This window comes from Podarcis cretensis (assembly GCF_951804945.1).
Source record: "Podarcis cretensis genome assembly, chromosome: 12".
Classification (NCBI taxonomy): Eukaryota; Metazoa; Chordata; class Lepidosauria; order Squamata; family Lacertidae; genus Podarcis; species Podarcis cretensis.
In genome coordinates, this window is record NC_137181.1 from 26,422,080 (window position 1) to 26,443,140 (window position 21,061).

The 21,061-nt window shown below is 44.0% G+C and overlaps 1 protein-coding gene across 2 annotated transcripts; it reads right to left on the minus strand.

Moving 5' to 3' along the window:
• Window positions 1-671: 671 nt before the first annotated feature.
• On the minus strand, window positions 672-20,504 carry STEAP4 (STEAP4 metalloreductase). Of its 2 annotated transcripts, none has more exons than XM_079948357.1 (5): window positions 20,334-20,504; window positions 5,590-6,064; window positions 4,432-4,959; window positions 3,098-3,262; window positions 672-2,011 (listed from the first exon to the last, which is right to left on the minus strand). In XM_079948357.1, the coding sequence occupies exons 2-5, from the start codon at window positions 6,040-6,042 to the stop codon at window positions 1,742-1,744; spliced, it is 1,416 nt and encodes a 471-aa protein (XP_079804483.1). In that variant the 5' UTR covers window positions 6,043-6,064; window positions 20,334-20,504; the 3' UTR covers window positions 672-1,741. The 2 variants fall into 2 exon arrangements, with proteins under 2 accessions (XP_079804483.1, XP_079804482.1); XM_079948356.1 differs by having other exon boundaries at window positions 5,590-6,067.
• Between the last annotated feature and the right edge of the window lie 557 nt (window positions 20,505-21,061).

Sequence of the window (21,061 nt, forward strand, 5' to 3'; positions counted from 1 at the left end):
CTTATCCTGAAGCAAAGTTCTTAACCTGAAGCACTATTTCTGGGTTCGCAGAGTCTGTAACCTGAAGCGTATGTAACCCGAGGTAGCACTGTACCAACAGTCTTGGAAGCATTACCTCCAGCCACCAATGGAAGCCGGAGTCCATACAGCAGTAGGTACCCCACCCCTGCTCTATGAGTACAGTGGTGCCCCGCAAGACGAACGCCTTGCAAGACGGAAAACCCGCTAGACGAAAGGGTTTTCCGTTTTGGAGGCGCTTCGCAAAATGAATTTCCCTATGGGCTTGCTTCGCAAGACGAAAATGTCTTGCGAGTTCCTGCGGGTTTTCCCCCCTTTCCCCCCCCTTTTCCTAAGCCGCTAAGCCGCTTATCAGCTGATCCGCTGATAAGCTGCTTAACAGCTGATCGCTAAAAGCCGCTAAACCGCTAATAGCGCTAATCCACTAAGCTGTCAATGGGCTTGCTTCGCAAGACGAAAAAACCGCTATACGAAGAGCCTCACGGAACAGATTAATTTCGTCTTGCGAGGCACCACTGTATTTGCAAACAAGTACTCTTGCATCCCACTTGGTATGAAATGTTGGGTTGCCCTGATATGGAAAATCAGTTTATGAGCACCTGGATCTGGTCCGCGACCACCCATGACCACACTTGTAGGTGCAGCAAAGAGACTTTGTTCTTAAAACTTTCTTTATTATGATGATCAGGATATACAGAATATAAATGTTGGTGAGCAAAGTTTCTGCATAGAGGTTTATGAGTAGGATCTGTTTATGGTATGCTGACCACAGTTAGTGATTTTTGTGTGGAAAACATAAGGCATTTGTTTTACTGAATATTATTAAAAATGGTAAAAAAATACAATACATAATATACAGCAGTAGGCAGTTTCGGAGCCCAAGACACTTGAATAAAAGCAGTTGCCTGTTATTGATTAAGCTTGTAAGTGCAGCTTAATCATAACCTTATTCATAGGTATATGCAGGGAAACACTATAATTAAACGATTTTGTTGGATCCTGAGTCCATCGTAGCAAAAATGAATTTAAAATTCCAATTCAAATCCAGTCCAAAACCACAAAGTCCATTGACCATGAATTTATAGGGGAGGGGGATCCATTGTGTTTGACTATCAACACATTCTCCACAAAGTCATGAACACTTTCCATCACAATGAGAGGAAATTGCAGGTGTGTACACAGTATACATGGCCTAGGAAAGCATAGTCAATTTAGGAACCTTTAAAGTGCTGCTCAAATTTGAAAGAGAACATAAATCTGAAAAGGCACAGAGTAAGACCAAAAGCCATAGTTCAAATTTATTATTGCTTTGTCTATAGACCAGCCTTTCCCAACTTAATGTCCTCCAAATGTTCTGAACTGATCAGTCATCAGGGATGATGGGAACTAGTGCAAAACAACTGAAGGGAGTGCTGCCATAAACATATTCAACATCAGTGTAATTCATATTCTCAGATGTGGCCCACTGCATGTTGGGCTCCTCTTACACAGAGGAGATAATGGTTTCCTTCAGTCTCAAATCCAGAAAAGGAAGGTGCACTCGTCCTCGAAACAGCTTAGATGAATATTGACCAGTTGCCGCTGAGAGTTGCTGGGCCTTACATTGCAGAGTAATAATGGAACACATAATTTTTGAGCTTATTTTCGATACGTATAAATTGCTTGCACTCTTCTTTTTTGCTATTGCAGATATGTGTGTTGAAACTGTACATTTGCTAAGAGCTTATACAGCTGACCTGCAGTGGCTGCTGTTTGTCTGGCTTATGCCTTTGGGTGTTCTTTCCCAGCCCTGTCGAATATCGGTTAACGGCCGATCGATACATGGAAATATGAGGAAAAACTTCATGGCCAACACAATGCAGGGGATAATGAGAGAGAGGATGTAAACGGAAGGAAGGCACCATGGGTAGGTGCCAGCATTCAGGAACCTCTTCCCACCGTAGACCAGTGTATGGGCAGTGCACAACACCAGCGTCAGGTAGCCCAGATAAGACTAGAGAACAAACAAAACATGATTGCAAAGATAACTTCCTTATTATGAGATACATGGCGGCAAATCAGGAAGCATTCTATTCTGTTATCAACAGATGACCAAAACTCAGTTCTCCTACTGATTCTGGCTGGCAATTTTCTTGGTCAAGATGGGATAAAGAAGCCCATTGTGCCTTTGGGCAAGTTTGCCCACAGGGCTGAGCAGCAGTTCATAATGCATTAAGATAATGGCTTCACATGCTGTATCATTGACAGGTTTATGCTACCTTTCAACACCAATGTGTGCAAAGGAAGCTCTCAATCATAGTGGCAGGACATTTAACTAATCAGGCCTATGAGGCACAGTTCTCTTCTTTGGGTTAGATACATGAAATGAACTGTAGGGAGGATTAGCAAAAGTATGTATAATCTATTTTTCCCAGCTTTTTGGTGGATTTCACTTTCAAAACTTTCTAAAAATTATAATTTTAAAACATGTGATTACTGGTTTTCCCAGATGTGAAAAAGCAAACTCAACAATATGTCGTTCATAAAACCTACAATCAAACTAAAGAGAAACCTTTGCAAACAGATGGCCCTGACACAAACGCATAAAAATTCAAGGAGTAGGAACAAAACATCTCTTATCTGCAGCAGCCACAGAGAAGTCCTTGCAGGAGTGATTAATTTCCCAAAAATGAGGGAACCTGGAGAAGTGTCTTTGAAGACTTCCTGAACGGTTGGTTTGGATTGGGTTAGGCCCCTTTCCTCCTCATTTCCAGACAAATATTAAGACTAGGATAGGGAACATGTGGCCCTCTATATATAGGATGGACTCCAACTTCCATCATCTAGGCAGCCTAACCAATATATTAGGAATGGAAATTGTAGTCCAGCAATGTCTGGAGAGCCACAGGTTCTCCATACCTGAATTAAGAGCCACGCTGGATTGGGCTAATGGCCTATATATCCCAGAATCGTCTTTACCACAGTAGCCAACCAGATGTCCCCAGGATAATTGGGCTTTACTTCTGAAGAAATGTCCATAGGAACACACTGAAAGTGAGGAAGAAGTAAAGTTAGGTTGCTGGCTAGCAAGCTCTCTTACCTGTACGAAGCGAAACTCTCTCCAGTTGACACTGTTGCTGACAGAGGGCAAGGATGTTATTCCCAGGAGGACAAACAGAAAGAACCCCAAGATACCCAAAGAAACATACGAGTCACTCATCCAGGCTCTTTCATTGTTCAATGGTTCTGTTTTGTTGTTCAACACCTAAGGTGATAAAAGTTTTAAAAATACTTTTTAATACCCAGTAGGCACAGACAGATTAAAATACAGCTATAAAATGGCTTTAAATTAATATTGTGAAATATTCAAGGTGCTCTTGACAGGTTTTGTAGGTGCACGGCAAATTGACAAAAGTTGCACCCATCAGAAGTCAGGAAATTTCTGTCATCTTAGAATGGTAAAGACTGGAGATAAAATGGAATTCCCTCTTTTCTAGATTTGCCAACATTTGTTTCTGTCAGCTGTGTAGGGAAGTTTGTTTCTGGCAGGTGGCAGAAGTTTTACAAGGTTTCCCTGTGGGATGTGCTTGCTTGCTTGACCTGACAAGCACAGACCTTGTTCAAATGTCCGCCTCTGAAAGGTCCAGAACCTTACATGGTGGACAGTGTCATGAATGAAGAGGGGGTCAATTCCATGCCACAACATGTTTGGTGACTAGGCAGTGGATCTGAATTGGGCCCAAATCCAACTGCAGGGTATGTGTGTGGGTTGGTGAATGGAGTATATCTGGCTTCATTTTTAAGACCAAAGTGTTAGAACAATCTCTAGGCTTCAGAGCACTAATAAATCGTAAATCAGAAAAGTGCCAGAGGAGCAGAATCTTAGAATTTTTTCACAGCCTTCCCCAACAGCTCTTCATCCTTGGTGTGGTAACAGTATTGTGAGTGGGGGGGGGGGGCATCTGCCTTCCAGAGGCAGCATGGGATAAAGACCCCATGCTTTTTGCTTTTACTGTTAAGATGGCTGGTGGTAATTAGAGGTTCTAAATGGCAACTGGGGTTCAAACAGTTGAGGTCCCCCCCCCAGGAAGAACCAATGGCTGCTCTTACTGGAAGCCCGAGAACACCCCTCACTCTCTTTTACATTTGGATGTCTCCATGGGCGAAGCAGGAGGGCATGATCTGTGCTGGATGGAGAGCAGCAAGCACGATATCCTAAGCCCTTGCGATGTTTTTGATCATAGCTGTCAACGTTTCCCTTTTTTAAAGGGAAATTCCCTTATTCCGAATAGGATTCCTTGCAAGAAAAGGGAAAAGTTGACAGCTATGTTTGATGGCTTCAAAGCCCTGCTTGCATCACATCCCCATACAAAGTTGCAAAGACCTCAGTGCTGGTGGTGGAATGGGAGAAGAAACAGCACAACATCAACTTACCTGTGCAATGACATAAGAGTTCCACCTCCATCGTACGTAGCCCCGAATAGGGATCACGAGTGTGTACAAAACATGGAGGAAAGCGTAAGCCAAGGCTACCAAGCCAAGCTGTTTCCTGCAGAGCATCCATTTGTCTAGCCAATCTGGAAAGCGTCTGTACTTTGTACCTCTGTATAACTGGAGGACAGCAGCAAAGATCCCAGGCAAGTAAACCAGAGCGAGGAGGATGAGTGCCACAGCAGGGCAGACACGGTTTGGGATGCTGATGGCAATAAAAAAGGAACGGTCCACTTGTTGCTTAGCATAAGAATAGACCACATCGCGGACCACGCAGTAGAAGAAGATGAATGCACTGAGGACAAGGGAGAGATAGATGGGGTATTTCCACATTGGGAAAAGTTGCAAAGGGTAATTCTCAATTTCCGTTGCTGCTAAGAGAGACCCTTTATCCAGTGGAGTAAGACCAAGGCTTCGAACAATCTCCATCACCTTTTCCTTTGACTTGCTGTCATCTCCACAGACAAATACCTGGAGCAAAACAGCAGCAACAACAACACAATGAAGGGAGAGCTTATTTGTTGCCAGTGTTTGCTTTCGAACACTGCTCTGACTTCAGTAAGAAGCTGTGTTTGAATTGCCAGAGTAGGTCTAATGCCCACAATTAGCTCGTGTTTATAGAAGGCTATCAACTGACCAGAATTTGGCTAAAACAGAAGAATCAGAAATGGGGGCAGGGAATGGGGAACCTGCAGTCTCCAGGTGGTGGAATATAACTCCTATTATCCTTTACCATTTGCCATGATGTCTCAGGCTTGAGTCCAAAGGCAGGTCCACTGGTTCCCCAACCCTGGTCTAGGGCTTGTGATTTTCCTTAAGGGCCCTTTACCTCCCTCCTCCCCACAAAGAAGAAAATTAAAAGCTGGACTTCATACTTGATGCAAACTTTTTGCTTTCTTATCAGCTCTTTGGGACCACGATATAAAACTAAGACTGCCAACCTTAGATGGTTAGATCTCCAGTTTAGAAACAGATTTATATCATGCCATAAGCAGTTCACCTAGAGAGCTTTAGGATTTGCAAAATGAAGATCTAAAACTGGGCTTTCACCTTTCAAGTCTCTTTAAATGGGAGCTGCTTTTGCTGCAGAAATATCATTACCTGTCTGCTTGCATCCAGTGCACCTGACTGCAGAGCCCAGGCTGACACGGTGTTAAATGCTTTCACCACCTTGCTGCCTGGCAGGAGCTGGGCAAGATATTCAGCATTGGATTCCGGGTACTGGTTTATTTTGAGGTTGTTGCTCACATCCACCAGCACTTTCCCATGGAGAACTTCCCTTAGGTTTTCCAGAAAGCTGTAATGTGTTCTGTGGACTGCTAAAATGATAACAGCAGATGTTTCTGCAGCTTCTGCATGAGAAAGCACTGTGGCTCCTTCAGGGATCAGAGAAGAAGTCTGAGCACCTCGGCTTCCAAACACTATAGAATAGCCACACTGCATCATTTTGTGTCCTAGAGATCTTGCAAAATCGCCTGTTCCAAAAATGCACATCGTCTCCTTCTTGTTAGGTACATCTGTAGTCAGTGGAATCATTGCAGTGTTCTTCTCCATAATGGACAGGCACGATGGTCACCTACTAATATACAAAATTGTACATATTAAACCTTATATCTGCACTCGCTAGGGATAAAATAACTCAGTTTAGTTCTCAAATAACTCAACCTCCATGATTTACAGATCAGTAAGGAGGGTTGTATAAGGTCACAGGCATTTGTCTTGTTTCCTGCTGGAATCTGCAGTAATGTGTGTGTTAGAAACGTGCCTGTTGGTATGAAAACTGTTGAGGTATGCTAATATTTTATATAATGCTCCTTTTAACAGTTGACTTCTTTTGGCACAGCAGTACATCCCACAAGGTTAACTAACAAGAAACTGAAACTAGACCTTCCAGAGGATGCTGTTAGTGTGCAATTTCACTGCACTGTTTGAGCTCACTCTCTGGTGTGCAAGAACAAGCAAGAGACCAGCCATCTTAGAAAAAAAAAAACTTTCTGATGCTCTCCGTAACTTGAGAGATTCAAGTGTGTGTGTGGGTGGGATTATGCAGTTTCCTTTTGCAAGTATTCTTGGGATACAGCACAAAACACAGGAGGTGCTTCTGTTATGTGACTTGTTGTTCTGAACTTAGGTAAAGGTAAAGGTACCCCTGCCCGTACGGGCCAGTCTTGACAGACTCTGGGGTTGTGCGCCCATCTCACTTAAGAGGCCAGGGGCCAGCGCTGTCCGGAGACACTTCCGGGTCACGTGGCCAGCGTGACATCGCTGCTCTGGCCAGAGCCAGAGCCAGAGCCAGAGCCGCACACGGAAACGCCGTTTACCTTCCCACTGGTAAGCAGTCCCTATTTATCTACTTGCACCCGGAGGTGCTTTCGAACTGCTAGGTTGGCAGGCGCTGGGACCGAGCAGCGGGAGCGCACCCCGCCGCAGGGATTCGAACCGCCGACCTTTCGATCGGCAAGTCCTAGGCGCTGAGGCTTTAACCCACAGCGCCACCTGCGTCCCAGTTCTGAACTTAGCCTCAGCTTAAAACCTCTTTGCAAAACTACGTGTAGTTTCCATGCAGAGATCTATGTGGAACTGTGTGTTTACATTAATTTGTTGTTTTTAATGAGAGCTTCAGGGTGTTTTTTGGGTCCCTAGAACCTTCCTTTTATATACCATATTGGCCTGAATATAAGCCTCACCCACAAATAAGCTGCACCTTTAAAATTAAAGACTTATTTGCAGGTGCAGGCCGCCTCCCACCACTACTGCCCTGAATGGGGGGCGGGGGGCGGCGGCCAGTGCCAGTGCTCAGTTCTGAGCGCACTGTGCGCCCGCTTCCTGGCACTAACGTCTTCCTGCATTACCTCCCCAAGCCAGCACCAGCTGTACCCTGTCTCCTGTTCAGGGCAGTAGCGCCGGGAGGCGGGAGTGCAGCACTTGGTTCTGAATATAAGCTGCACTTTAAGTTTTCGCAGTCAGAATTTGGCAGAAAAGTGTGGCTTATATTCGGGCCAATACGGTACACCTTCATTTCACTAAGTTTCTTTTCCCCCTAAAGTGGGAAATGCAAAACCACAAAGCAAATAGTTTTGTCAAAGAAATATATTCCTTTGTGACTTCAAAAGTTATTTGAAGAAATAAAGGGGTGCCATGTTTTAGGAAAATCATCTGTATCAGACCTTGGCCACCTCAAAAGTCAGGTAAACATGGGGGGAGGGGGAATGCTGCACGCCACCCATGATGATTTGACCAAAATTTTCTCTCCCCTTTAATAATTTTTGAATGTTATTTATTTCCTCCTTTATTGATGGGAATACTAGGGCAAGGAGGAAATGTGGGGTAATATTTTGGGCACAACGCTAATCATCACTACCCCACCCAGAAAGAAACTTCCAAGTTGTTTGGATGCTGTTCAGCTTTAGAAAGATGGGCTATGAAATGATGAATGGGTCTTACTTCCTTAGTAATTCCTTGACTTGAGAGCAACACCCCACCCTACCCACACCAAAAAACCCCCCAAAAACCCAGTTTCTTTACAACAGCCTGAGAGAATTCAAACAATCTATGCTACTTCCCTACCTGGGGACATTTTGGTGCAATAAATGCACAGATAAACCCCCAGGAAACTTTTAGCTTTAGGAATGTTGAGAGCCTATTTGGCCACTAGGTGGCAGCATGGATTTGCTTTGCAACTTTATGTCTTTCTGCTTTTATGTCAGCCTTATGGCTATATACCTGTGCTTGAAAAGGAAATACTAAAGAGATATATTTGTTTTTCTTGTGGGAAATAAATGCTATAGAAATTCTATAAATAAATGAAACAGCATTTAGTACACACTATATATATTTTTCTAACTATGGCTTTACCTTCTCAAAATTGGAATAAAAAGGCGAAGACTAGCGTTGCCAAGGGGGTATGTTTTAGGGCTGCCCTCGCTGATTAAACCTACATAAATGTGCACATGCCTGGAAAAAAATAGGCCCGAAGAGACAAAATGCAGGATGGTTTTCAGAGTAGAACCACTGAAATCAATGAATATAGACTCACAGAATTGTAGAGTTGGAAGGGACCCCAGTGGTCATCTACTGTAAACTCTCGTAACGCAGGAATGCTGCCCACAGCCATCCCTGGTTAACAGCCTGACACACTGACCCATTGTACCACCCAAGGGCTAAGTTGGGTCTACACTGACCAAAACTTTGTCATACTCAAGAGTATATGCATTCAAACCCCTTTCCTGAGGGGTCTCAAACACTTTGAATGCACCCCACCCCCCAAAAAAACCCCACATCCTGAATAATTTTTATTGCCCTCTTGTGCTGAAGAGTTACGCAATCAAAACTGACCTTTTTGATAGCTTTCGGAATCCCAAGTAGTCATTGACTACTAGGAAAAACAGCAATGTATGTGCAGCCTCGTTTTATCTCCAAGGATCAAGCCGATCAGCAGAGATGAGAAACCTGTGGCCCTTTGAATGTTGTTGACTACAACATCAGGAGGGCCCACAGGTACCCCATCCTTGTAATGCAGTGGGGAACTGTAAAGTACAGTGGTACCTCAGGTTAAGTACTTAATTCGTTCCGGAGGTCCGTACTTAACCTGAAACTGTTCTTAACCTGAAGCACCACTTTAGCTAATGGGGCCTCCTGCTGCTGCCGTGCCGCCGGAGCACAATTCCTGTTCTTATCCTGAAGCAAAGTTCTTAACCTGAAGCACTATTTCTGGGTTAGCGGAGTCTGTAACCTGAAGCGTATGTAACCTGAAGTGTATGTAACCCGAGGTACCACTGTGGTGGGGAACCACAGGCCTGAGGAACAAAATGTGGCCCTCCAGACCTCCCTGTCTGACCCTTGTGACTATTAGCAGGCCACATGCACCTCATCACTCCTGCTTGGTGCTCTGCTTCATATTTTCGCTTGTGTCCTTGAATCCTCATCATGCCTCTTGGTTGCCCAGATGGAGGATAGAGAGGTGAATATTACTTTAAATGGCCACCTTAGCTGCTGGCTCCACCAACCACTGTCATGTGACACCCCCAGATAGGAATGAGGCCCTCAATCTGAAAAAGGTTGCCCACTTCTACTGAATAGTCATGGGGGACCAGAGTCATAGCAAACACACTTGATATAGCATTGCTAATGTGCAATTTATTTATTTTTTACATTTCCCAGAAACACTTATATTTTGGTCCTATATTTTGGGGCGGGGCTGGGGGGGGTAGAGAGAGGGGTTGGAATTCCCATGTTTTCCTCTTTTTATTCTTTCTTCATTCATACTCTCTTTTGTTTTTCCAGTATTGCTACATCTAGGAAATGAGTGTCTAACTTAAAATGGGGGGGGGAAGGGTAAAATAAAATTGAGTATGTTGTGAATTATAAGAGCCTTCTGTTATGAGGTGCACATTGAGAAATACAAAATAAACGGGGGGGGGGGGGGGAGATCCAAGGGCCAGGCTCGTAATGCAGCAAATTTATCAGTGTAATTTATTTTTTAAGGAAATGAGCCCCTTTCTCCGGTGCACATACTTTCAGCAAAAAGATTCTGCGCCGTGAGTTTTGACACAGCAGATAAAACAAATTGTTAGAGGTGATAAATCCTCTTGTGGAGAATGTGCCGCTGTTCTGCTCCTCGCATCTCTGCCTTTTATCAGGAGAATACTAAAGCTGCCTGGAGGTTCCCGAGACATATGAAGCAGAGGTCTAAAAAGATGTGCTTAATGTTGTCTAAATCATAACAAACTACTGAAAGAGCTGCAAATCTCATCGCCTCAACCTGTTCCCATAAATACATAAGACCAGGCTTAAAAGTTGAGTCGTTTTCTTTGCATTTCCAGGGTTGTTGAACGGTTCAGGGTCTAAAAGTATCAGGCGTTAATCCAGTCCAGTCAACTGCGGAGTGAATTGGAAATGAGCCCATACAGTCCAGGAAGTTTCAAAGGTAGAGCCAGGCTTACAAAGGACTGAGCAGGGTGTGTGTGTGTGTGTGTGTGTGTGTGTGTTTGTGTTTACGCATGGTGTTAAAATATACACTTGTCTGCAACAATGTGGGTTTCTGACTTGTAGGGGATACAAAAAAATCGGTATCTCGAATAATGGTAGTTTTCAACAGTGTGATTTTTATCCTTTGCGTTGATGTAATTCTCAGTTGCTGATTTTACAATGACTCTGGTTTCACAATGTTTAGATTTCATCTTTTTATTGTATTTTACTTTAGATCTCATGTTTTTTTCCACAAAAACCTTTGTTCTTGGACAGTACAGAAATACTGGAAATAAGCTAAAACTGTTAATAACGGCTTGTGGCCAGTTACAGCCTTCAGCAGAGTAGCTGTTGTTTGTTGCAGTAAAACATTTTGTGGCACCTAGAGGTTAGCAGATTTGTTTTGGCCTAAGCTTTTGTTGACTTCTAGGTTCTATACCATGTGACCAATGATCCTCCATGCCTCCCCTCCCCACCCCATGATCAGGGACGGGTGATTTTTCCCCCCAATGTTGATGTCTATCAGTTTCTCATTTTTCCAGTTTTCAGGTCACCACATTTCAGTATCATTCTGTCTTCTTTTTTCCCCTTGGGAAAACGCACCAGCATTTTAGTACTCATTTCTCCCCCCAATATACACATCTTTATATTCAGTTTTGCCCAATGCACACATTTTGGTATTCAGTGTCCCCTTCAAATATAAGGCATTTTTCCTTCAAATATAAGGCGTGGTGTAGTGGTTAAGAGCGGTAGACTCGTAATCTGGTGAACGGGGTTCGCTTCCCCGCTCCTCCACATGCAGCTGCTGGGTGACCTTGGGCTAATCACACTTCTCTGAAGTCTCTCAGCCCCACTCACCTCACAGAGTGTTTGTTGTGGGGGAGGAAGGGAAAGGAGATTGTTAGCCACTTTGAGACTCCTTAAGGGGAGTGAAAGGTGGGGTATCAAGTCCAAACTCCTCCTCCTCCTCCTCCTCCTCTTCCTAATTTGTTGCTTTTTGTGTACATTTCACCTCTAATAAAAGCATCTTTGTACACTTTATTTTCTGCTGGAGAACTGCACAACAGAATTAGAAATGGAAATTTGAAAAGACAGCTGTGTTTTTGGTTTGCGTATGGTTTTAGGAAATAGGAATTAGGCAGGTTTGCATTAAAATTTGAGCCGAAATGAACTTCTTCACCCACCCCTAGCCTTTAGCTAAGATTCTGCTTGTGATTGTCTGGTAATTGTTGACTACATCTCTCACTGCAAGCCCATAGCATTCAGCATAATCATGGGCTTCCTGGTAACTGTGCTTCTAACAGCAGAGGCGTTAGTTACATGACGACCTTGGCCATAGCAGGATGTCATAACCATTATGCCAAGCAGCTAAAACAACACCTCTGGCTCTGGTTTGACACCGGGAAGTTCCTTGATGTTGCAATTGGGTCTTGCTGCCAGCTCCTGCTGGTAAAGTGCCTGCAAAAACACAGTGTGTGACCTCTTAGCACTTACTCATGTAAGGTACTACAAAAGAGCTTCTAACATAAAGAGAAACTCATACAGGAGATTAAAGGAAAGGACAATAGCAAAACATGCTTATGCAAATTTGTATCCTCTGTTGCAGTTAGAATGGATGTGTGTAGGTAAAGGTAAAGAACCCCTGGGTGGTTAAGTCCAGTCAAAGGCGCTTTTCAGGCCGAGGAAGCCGGAGTTTGTCCGCAGACAGCTTTTCCGGGTCATGTGGCCAGCATGACTAAACCGCTACTGGTGCATGGAGGACTGTGATGAGTGCCAGAGTGCATGGAAACACTCTTTACCTTTCTACTGCAGCAGTTCCTTTTTATCTACTTACACTGGTGTGCTTTCAAATGGCTAGGTTGGCAGAAGCTGGGACAGAGCAACAGGAGCTCACCTTCTGATCAGCAAGTCCAAGAGGCTCAGTGTTTTAGACCACGTCGCCTTGGGTGTGTGTAAGAGAGATAATAAGATGCCTGACAGACATAATGACATCAGGTAAAGCTCTTCCCATAATTACATTTCCATACTAGAAGAGACCTAAACTGCTGAATATCTGCCTGCTACACAGCTGTTAAAGGCACAAGCACTCTATTCTCCTCCAGCACCAACCCTAAACTATGCAAAGACCCCAGGTGCTAACCAGGATGCTGCTGGCAGTAGGGAAGGAGATTTTCACTCCCAAGTTGTGTTTTCATATGCAGTGCTTTGCTCTTCCTAAGAAAAATGTACTGCACTCATGGGCTTATAAGGCAGAACTGACAGCCCATCATATTGATGGGTGCCTTTGCCTCTGTTGATTTTATAACAAGGTTACTCTCGAAAACAAAATGAGCAGGTAGTGATGCATGTCTCTTCAGACCAAGTTATTGTTAGTACTTCTAAAGGTCAGTTGCAGGCCAATTCTCTAACATGTTGCCGGGTACTACAAATCAAGCTACAGCAGGGATGGAGAACCTGTGTCCATGCAGATGTTGCCGATGAACTACAGTTCTCAGCACCTGTGGAGAACTGTGGGTTCTCCCCCCCCCCCAAAAAAAAAATAACGGGTTGGCTAGGACATCAAAACTTTATTTTAGTGTCTCTACGATTTATCTTCGTATGTGTGTGTGTGGCACACAACAAACCCTATTTTCCACCTCTCCATTCCTCACTGGGGCAGCAGGTGTTTGCTCACATAAAGCAAGCCCTGTTGCCTCCCATGCTTTTGTCATGTCTGGAAGTGTATGTCAGCCTTTTCCACAGCAAGTGCACATGCAGCTCCTCAGGGCTTTGAGTGCCGCATAATGTAGCCCCTTGTGCTTTCAGATCAAAAGACATTCTTCCGCCACAATCTGAAAACACACGGACGGGAAAGAAATAATGACAGACAGCTGACTCAAGAACTTGGATCTGTAACTGGAGCCTGGATGGATAACAAACAAAGAGCCGTCCTTTCAAAGGGAACAGTCTGCACCTGAATAACAAGAATTGCTAGAAGAAGCAGGGCAAGTGAGGAATAGCAGGGCAGTGAGTGAATCACTGGAGGGAAACCACAGGAAAGTGGATTAGCTGGGTGGAGCTGGAGCAGGCTGGGTCCTGCACATATGGATCAGAGATGGAGAGCCTGGGCCCTCCAGAGTTTGACTCCCAATTGCCATCAACCCCAGCCAACAGCGCTTGGAGGGGCCACCAGTTCCCCACCCCGATATGGATGTTTGGAAATGGTGGAGTTATGTCGTTAAAATGAGTGATGAGTGGAGTGGCCTTGCTCTCATGTCACTTTATAAACGATGGTTAAACTTAAGTATGGTTTAAAGGTGAACATGTAAAGGTAAAGGGACCCCTGACCATTAGGTCCAGTCGTGACCGACTCTAGGGTTGCGGCGCTCATCTTGCTTTATTGGCTGAGGTACAGCTTCCGGGTCATGTGGGCAGCATGACTAAGCTGCTTCTGGCAAACCAGAGCAGTGCACAGAAACGCCGTTTACCTTTCTGCCGGAGTGGTACCTATTTATCTACTTGCACTTTGACGTGCTTTCAAACTGCTAGGTGGGCATGAGCAGGGACCGAGCAACGGGAGCTCACCCTGTCGCGGGGATTCGAACCACCGCCCTTCTGATCGGCAAGTCCTAGGCTCTGTGGTTTAACCCACAGCGCCACCCACGTCCCAAAGGTGAACATGTAGCATGGTGTTAAAACTGCAGCCACTTTGATTCTCCTCTGTTCCTGCTGCTGGCCATCAACTAAGCTATTGATGGACTTAGCATTATACCTGAACCTGAGCTTGAACTTTGTTTCCCCCAAACAAACCTTGTGGTTACAGTTTGTGGTTTGTTTGGACAGAGACAATGATTTAATTTGAAGAAGCGTGTTGAGGCTCCTGCATTGCAGGAGGTTGAACTAGATCAGTGTTTCCCAGCTTTGGGTCTCCAGCTGTTTTCGTACTACAATTCCCATCATCCCTGACCACTGGTCTTGCTAGCTAGGTAGCTAGGGATGATGGGAGTTGTTGTCCAAAAACAGCTGAAGACCCAACGTTGGGGAACACTGAACTAGATTATCCTCAGGGTCCCTTCCAAGTCTGCAGTTCTTTGATTCTATGAGAAGGAAGAGCAAAGCAAAGCCCAATGAACCTGTAAACCATAGTTAAGCTCAATTATGGATTAGTGATGTGTGAGTCAGGTCATTGTTTATGTGAGCTGCTTTAGAAGGCCATTGTCCTGAAAAGCATTATGCAGATATTAGGATTTATAATAAATAATAGTAAATATGGACTTCAGCCTTACATTTTTCAGCGTATTTACAGATGGAGATCTAGTTCAGAGATGATCAGATCAGATCCAACCTCCAGCAGAACTGGTAAGGGATGATGGGAGTTGGAGTCTTAAAACATATGGAGGGAAAGTTTCCTAGCTCAGGGATGTTTAGTAGGTGATCTTGTCGTGTAGGGATGATGAAAGCTGCTGCATTCTTCAACATAGCAGTTACAGGTATGGCCAGCCCACAATATTTTGTACCTGTTGACTCTGCTCCTCTGGTAAAGTCTCAGTCCTCTTTAGGCAACAAGATGTTTGGGTGCTCAAAAGGGACCATGTTACTAAAATCAGAAACCTCTCGCAAGTATCCATACTTTCCTTTTTAATTATGGGCTTGGCTGGAAAGCAATTAAAAGGCATCCGGTTCACCCTCCTACACTGAGGCAACAAACAGCATGCTGAAACCATTCTTCTTAATTTGTTTTAACCAATTCTCTTCTTTAAAAAAAACACAAAGCACCTCTGGGGAAGATGCCTCTACATCCATCAAACACATAAAAAGAGCCCTGCTGAATCAGGCCAAAGGCCCATTAATCCAGCACCATGTCCTTACAGTGTCCAAACACTGGAAGCCTGGAGGTATGACCAGAGTGCACCCACCCACTTTTGACTTCCAGCAACCAGCGTGAAGAGGCACACTGCCTCTGACACTGGAGGGAGACCATGGCCATTGCGGTTAGTAGGTATAGATTAGCAGCCTCGTGCACACTAATTTTGTCTAATCTTATGTTGGTGGCTATCGCTACATACTGTGGGAGCAGATTCCTACTTTAACTATGCCCTGGTGTGAAGGACTACTTTCTTTTGTCCATCCTTGATCCACCAACATTCCACTTCATTGGATGTTCTAGCTTAGTAGTATGAGAAGGGCTTTTTCCGTTCTGTGCGTAATTTTACGCATCCCTTATCACGTCTCTTCTTATTGGGGAAATGTGTGTGTGTCTTACGGAGCGATTGCAGGCTGCGCAGCTATCCCTGAAGCCAGAGGGATAGCTGTTCTGGCTTCAGGGATAGCCACGCGAAGCCTCTTCAGTGTAATGGGAGCATTCCTCCTGCTTCACTGAAGAGGCTTCGTGTTGCTTTCGCTGAAGCTGGAACAGCAAGAGGGATGGCTGCACAATAGCCATCCCTCTTGCTGTTCTGGCTTCAGCGAAAGCAACACAAAGCCTCTTCAACAACATTTGATTCAGAATATTTTTTCCCTTGTTTTCCTCCTCTAAAAACTAGGTGCGTCTTATAGAGCGAAAAATACGGTAGTTCTGTGCGTTGTAACCTTATCTCAAAGGAGCATAGCTCCACCCCCTCAATCATTTTTGTTTCCTTTTTTCTGAAACATTTCCAGCTCTGTAGAGTTTTATTTTGGAGGCAAGTCAATCAGAACCGTATACGGTATTTCAAGGGCAGTCGCACTGCAAATTTGTACAGTGGCGTGTTATCGGCAGATTTGTTTTCAATCCCTCTTCTAATGATCCCTAGCATAGGGTTGCCATATTTCAAAAAGTGATTTATTTATTTTTGCAGAATCTAAAAACAACAATAAAAACCTCATTTTGGGCCAAAGTTGTTGAGCTGTTGTTGTTGGTTTTTTGTTTAGCTATTTTCAAGGAAATTCACCAAAATCTACACTTCCAATATAGGTTGCCATACATTCGGATTTTCCCAGACATTTCAGTGATTTCCACCCGGATGGTTTCCGATGACCAAATCCCAGCTATGTCCAGGAAATTCCAGACGTATGGCAACCCTACCCTAGAACGACATTTGCCTTTTTCACAGCTGTTATGCACTGGGTTGAAATTTTCACCGAGCTATCCATTACAACCCCAAGGTCTTGTTTCTGGTCAACCACCACCATTTCAGATCCCATCAGCGTATATTTGTCAGGCATGGAGTATCTTCTCCTCCCCCAGTAGCCTCAGATAGCGCGAAGAACAAACAGTTTGTATTTATGGCTTTTTATTCAGTTGTCTGGTTGCAAGACAAAAGACCCATGTCTCTACGCCTAGGAGATGTCTGAGCCCCCCTCTTCCGTCTCCCACAACATCCTGGTAACCTACGGGAAGTCCCAGGAGTCATACTCCTTTGCATCCTTTGTTCTTGAATGTGTAGGGACCTATGTGCCCTTGGTGAAGGAGGGTCTTCCAGGCTCTCCAGGGAGGTCTCCTCTGGTTGCTCTCTAACTCCCCCCTCTTCCTCTACTATTTGAAGCCAGGCATTTCTTCACGCAGCTGTGAAGCAGCCCTGTCTCCTTCTCCTTCTGAAACTGTAGGGGGGGCTTCCCCCTCCCCCTCCCCTTCTGAGAGGAGCCGATCAGACCAAGGGCTCATTTCCCATTCCTCCTGTTCAGTCCAGTCCAGTGAACTTTTTGTATTGGGGGGGAGGTTGCTCTGGTGTGCATTCCTGTACTCTTCACATCTAACTGCATTTGCCATTTCGCTGCATATTCACCCAGTTTGTAGAGGTTCATCTGGAGTTCCCTGAAGTCCCTTTTTGTTTTAGCCACCCTGAACAATTGGTTATCAGCAGCAATTGAGTACTAGCAGTTGGGTACCAGCTGCCTGACTGCTTGTCCCTACCTCTAAATCTTATATGAACAAGTTAAAACAAGTTCAGGTCAGAAGTGCCAACTTGAATAAAATATTGGCTGGGGGGGAGACAGGTAAGCCCCGCCTGCACAATCAATCACATGATGCGGCACATGCACACACCATTTGAATGGCAATGCCCATCAACTTTGGGGGGCCTGCCCCCCTCAAATATTTTATTTGGGGGGGTGTCAAAGAGACCTGGGCCTCTAATAGTTGGCTCCTATGACTCACATAATTCCTCATTATTTTGACAGTTTTGTCAGTGCTCTTCCTTACAAACAACAAAACAAATCCTATTATCTATGCTGCTGCAGTTTAAATGAATAATCCTGTGTTTCCTTTCTGAGTGGTATAATATGCACTGTGCATATGTGTGGGCATAAAAAGCAGGGCATGGGTGTGGATATAGGTCATTAATAAATAGGGCGCAACACTGATAGCAAGCCTCATCTACAAACTAAACCTCCCTGTCCAGCTTTGCAAATGTTTCGCTCAAGGAACCAGTATGTTGAAAATCCAGCTGTGCACCACAGAGTACATTTGCAAGAACCTCACTGGTCTGGTTCTCTTTCGATTCATTAGTTACTTTCTTTAGTGCATCGGGTGATGCGGACTATGGCTTGAGATTGCAGGCAAATATTTTAGTATGCATTTGGAACACTTCCTTTGCTATTACTGTTTCAAATGACTCTAAATCACCCCTACCAACCATTCTAGGAGCTTGGAAAGGTCATATCTCATCTTTCTCCTTCTTAAGAATAATGTCATGGTTCCTACTTCAATATATCATTTAATTTTCTTTTTTACAACTATCTGAAAAGTGAGTGACTTTAAAAAAATAATAATAAAAGTGCAGATTTACAGGGATGAGATGAAATACTGTCAATAGTGGTTGTCTGGATTAATGATGTGCTACAACTGCAAAGAAAGGATTAAAACTCAAGCTATTGATATTACTAAGATGCTTGCAGATTCAGTTACAGGATCATTTATATTTACATTTTTCAAAGAACATATAACTTAGTAAGCGAGCTTTTGCATTTTCTTCCCTTCCCACCCCAAATTTTTCCCACTTTAAGTGGACTTTAATGTGATCAAGGAAGTCGGTCATGAGACAGTGGTATTTGGTTACTGCTGATGCGCTGACTAGATGGACTGCCCTCCACAATCCTTATTCATGGGCTGGACATAATAAAATAATAGAATTGTAGACTTGGAAGGGATCCTGAGGATCACCTAGTCCAACCCCCCTGCAGTGCAGGAATATGTAGCTGTCCCATACAGGGACTGAACCTGCAACTCTGGAGTTACCAGCGCTGTGCTGTAACCAACCGAGCTATGAATAAAGTAGGTTAGATCTGGACCTGTGGTTCCCAACGTAGGGCACACGCCCCACAGGGAAGCAATTTGATTTTTAAGGGGGGCAATTCGAGAATGAGTTATTAACAGTTAATGGACTTTTAGGCTTCCTCCACATGAATTGGAGTTCACTTTTTGAATAATAAGAATTATATGTCACGGGGGGCGGTCGTCAGGATTTTAGAGATGCTTAGGTGGGGCATGGCCAAAGAAAGGTTGGGAACCACTGATCTAGACCAAGCTAACTGAACTTAGGCCCTATTGAAATCAGTGGGGCAACTTAGCCAATCTTTAGCCTCAGCCCCATTAATTTTAATGGGAACTTAGTGCACTCAGCTCAGATCCAGCGCAATCATGGCACACTAGTCATAACGCTTAATACAAAATGTAATACAACATAGCGACGCCAATTTAGCAAATAACATTTAAAGCCTACCTTCTGAGGGTACAAATAAAGATAATAGAAAACAGATTATTTTCTCTTGCATCCCACATATGTAATGGTAAATAAGATTTTATTGTACTAGCAAAGGCCATGACAAAACCATACAAACACTATCAAAAGAAAATATATACACGTGTAAAAACAAAGCCATCAGAACCACATAATCGCAAGTGAGACTGAAAACAGGGCAGTTCCATGACTACCATATGTAATGGTTTTAGGTAATCAGGAAGTGGGAGATGCTTTTTACGGTGCTTAATGTTTTACTGTTGTACACTACTCTGCTATTTTATGGTATGTCAGTATATAAATAATTTTATAAATAAAGAAATTAGATCTTGCATTAAGCACATCAAAAATACACACAGAGTATATTTCAAACCTGGTACCCAATACCCAATGCTGGAAGAGGTGACTCCATCACAGTGGATTTGTTGTTCTTTTGAAACCTGCACTCCTCTGAACTTTGCAATGCAGTTCTTCGGATAAGTAATGTATATAGTAAAGGTGCATATACTAATATAAAGTGTGCACAGCAATGCATGTATTGGTGAAAATAACATACAAATGTGCTGTATTAGGGTAAATTGGTTTTCCAAATGTGCATATTGGGCTAAATCGAACACAAAAAATGTTTCTGAGAAAATCGCATTAAAGTGCTGCTGAATTTTCATGAGAACCTTAAAATACATAAATCGCAAACTGATGTGGAAATGTGTAGAAGTGACTTTAAGATTGGAAAAATGAAGAACAGGGAGAAACCAAAACTGACATATTAAAAAAGGTCTGCATTCCACTTCATGGGATGACGTGGACTCTTAAGTCCCAGAAAGCTTTTCCCATTTATTCATTTTTAAAAAGTTGCCACAGGATCCTTTGTTGCCTATGTATGTCTAGTCTGGCCTTGAATGACACTTTTGGACCAGCTATTCACATTTTGCAGTGTCACCAAAGAGACGCAAGCCCTTTTCCTTTGCATTTCCAACAGCAGGAGGAAAGTAGAAACAAGTTTGGATTAGCCACCGCATAGCATCTGTGCCCAGCAGAGACTAACTTGAAAAGGGTGCCTGTTTCTAAAATATCACATTCAATAAAGAAGGTGCAAACTGAGACATTCTGCAAACACTTTGGTGGGTCTCCCAAGGGGAATAGTGAGATTTGTCAAAGTTCTCAATTTAAATTGCCACTTACCTTCCACACTCTGCTGCCTGTGGTATTTCCACCCCTCCTTGTCACTTACTGAGCGCAGCTGCAGCTGCAGGCAACATCTGGCTGGAGGAACTACAGATGCTTCCCTTTGCTTGGAAGAGAATGAGGAAGTACTTTGTTACTCCTGGACATTTATCAGCTGGAGAGGAGAGGCAGAGAAGGGAGGGAGAAGAGAGGGAGGTTGGGGATTTTGCAAGTCTGGGCCTGGAGGGTGGAGAAGGGAACAGAATTTCCCGGCAAGCGCCTTGGGGGAAATTCCCTGCCTTGGTATTTTTTCATTGGATAAGGTTCAGCCTCCGCTGCTTACTCTGCCTGTTGGCAAGTGCTGAACTTCTGGCTCCTTGCCAGCTCCTTGTTCAAACTGCCTTCTCTTCTGAGTTTATACAGTTGGAAGTAACTCAGCTGCTTCAAAGGCAGAAGGAAGCTGTAGCTACCGCAGGAGCCATGCCTATCTCGTATGCAGATCATGAGTGGTAATTTTATTCATCAGTTTATTCCCTTGCTAGTGGCATTTTTGCATGACACGTCACACCACAAAGTTTGCTGGGAAGTTTGCAATATAAATAATCATAAGGACATAAGAGCCTGGCCAATGATGCCCCTAGCCCAGTATTCTTGCAATGGCCGACTGGGTGACTTTCTAAAGCCCAAAAGCAAGACCTGAGTCCAGCAGCACTCACCCCACTTGTGGTTCCTAGCAATAGGCCTTC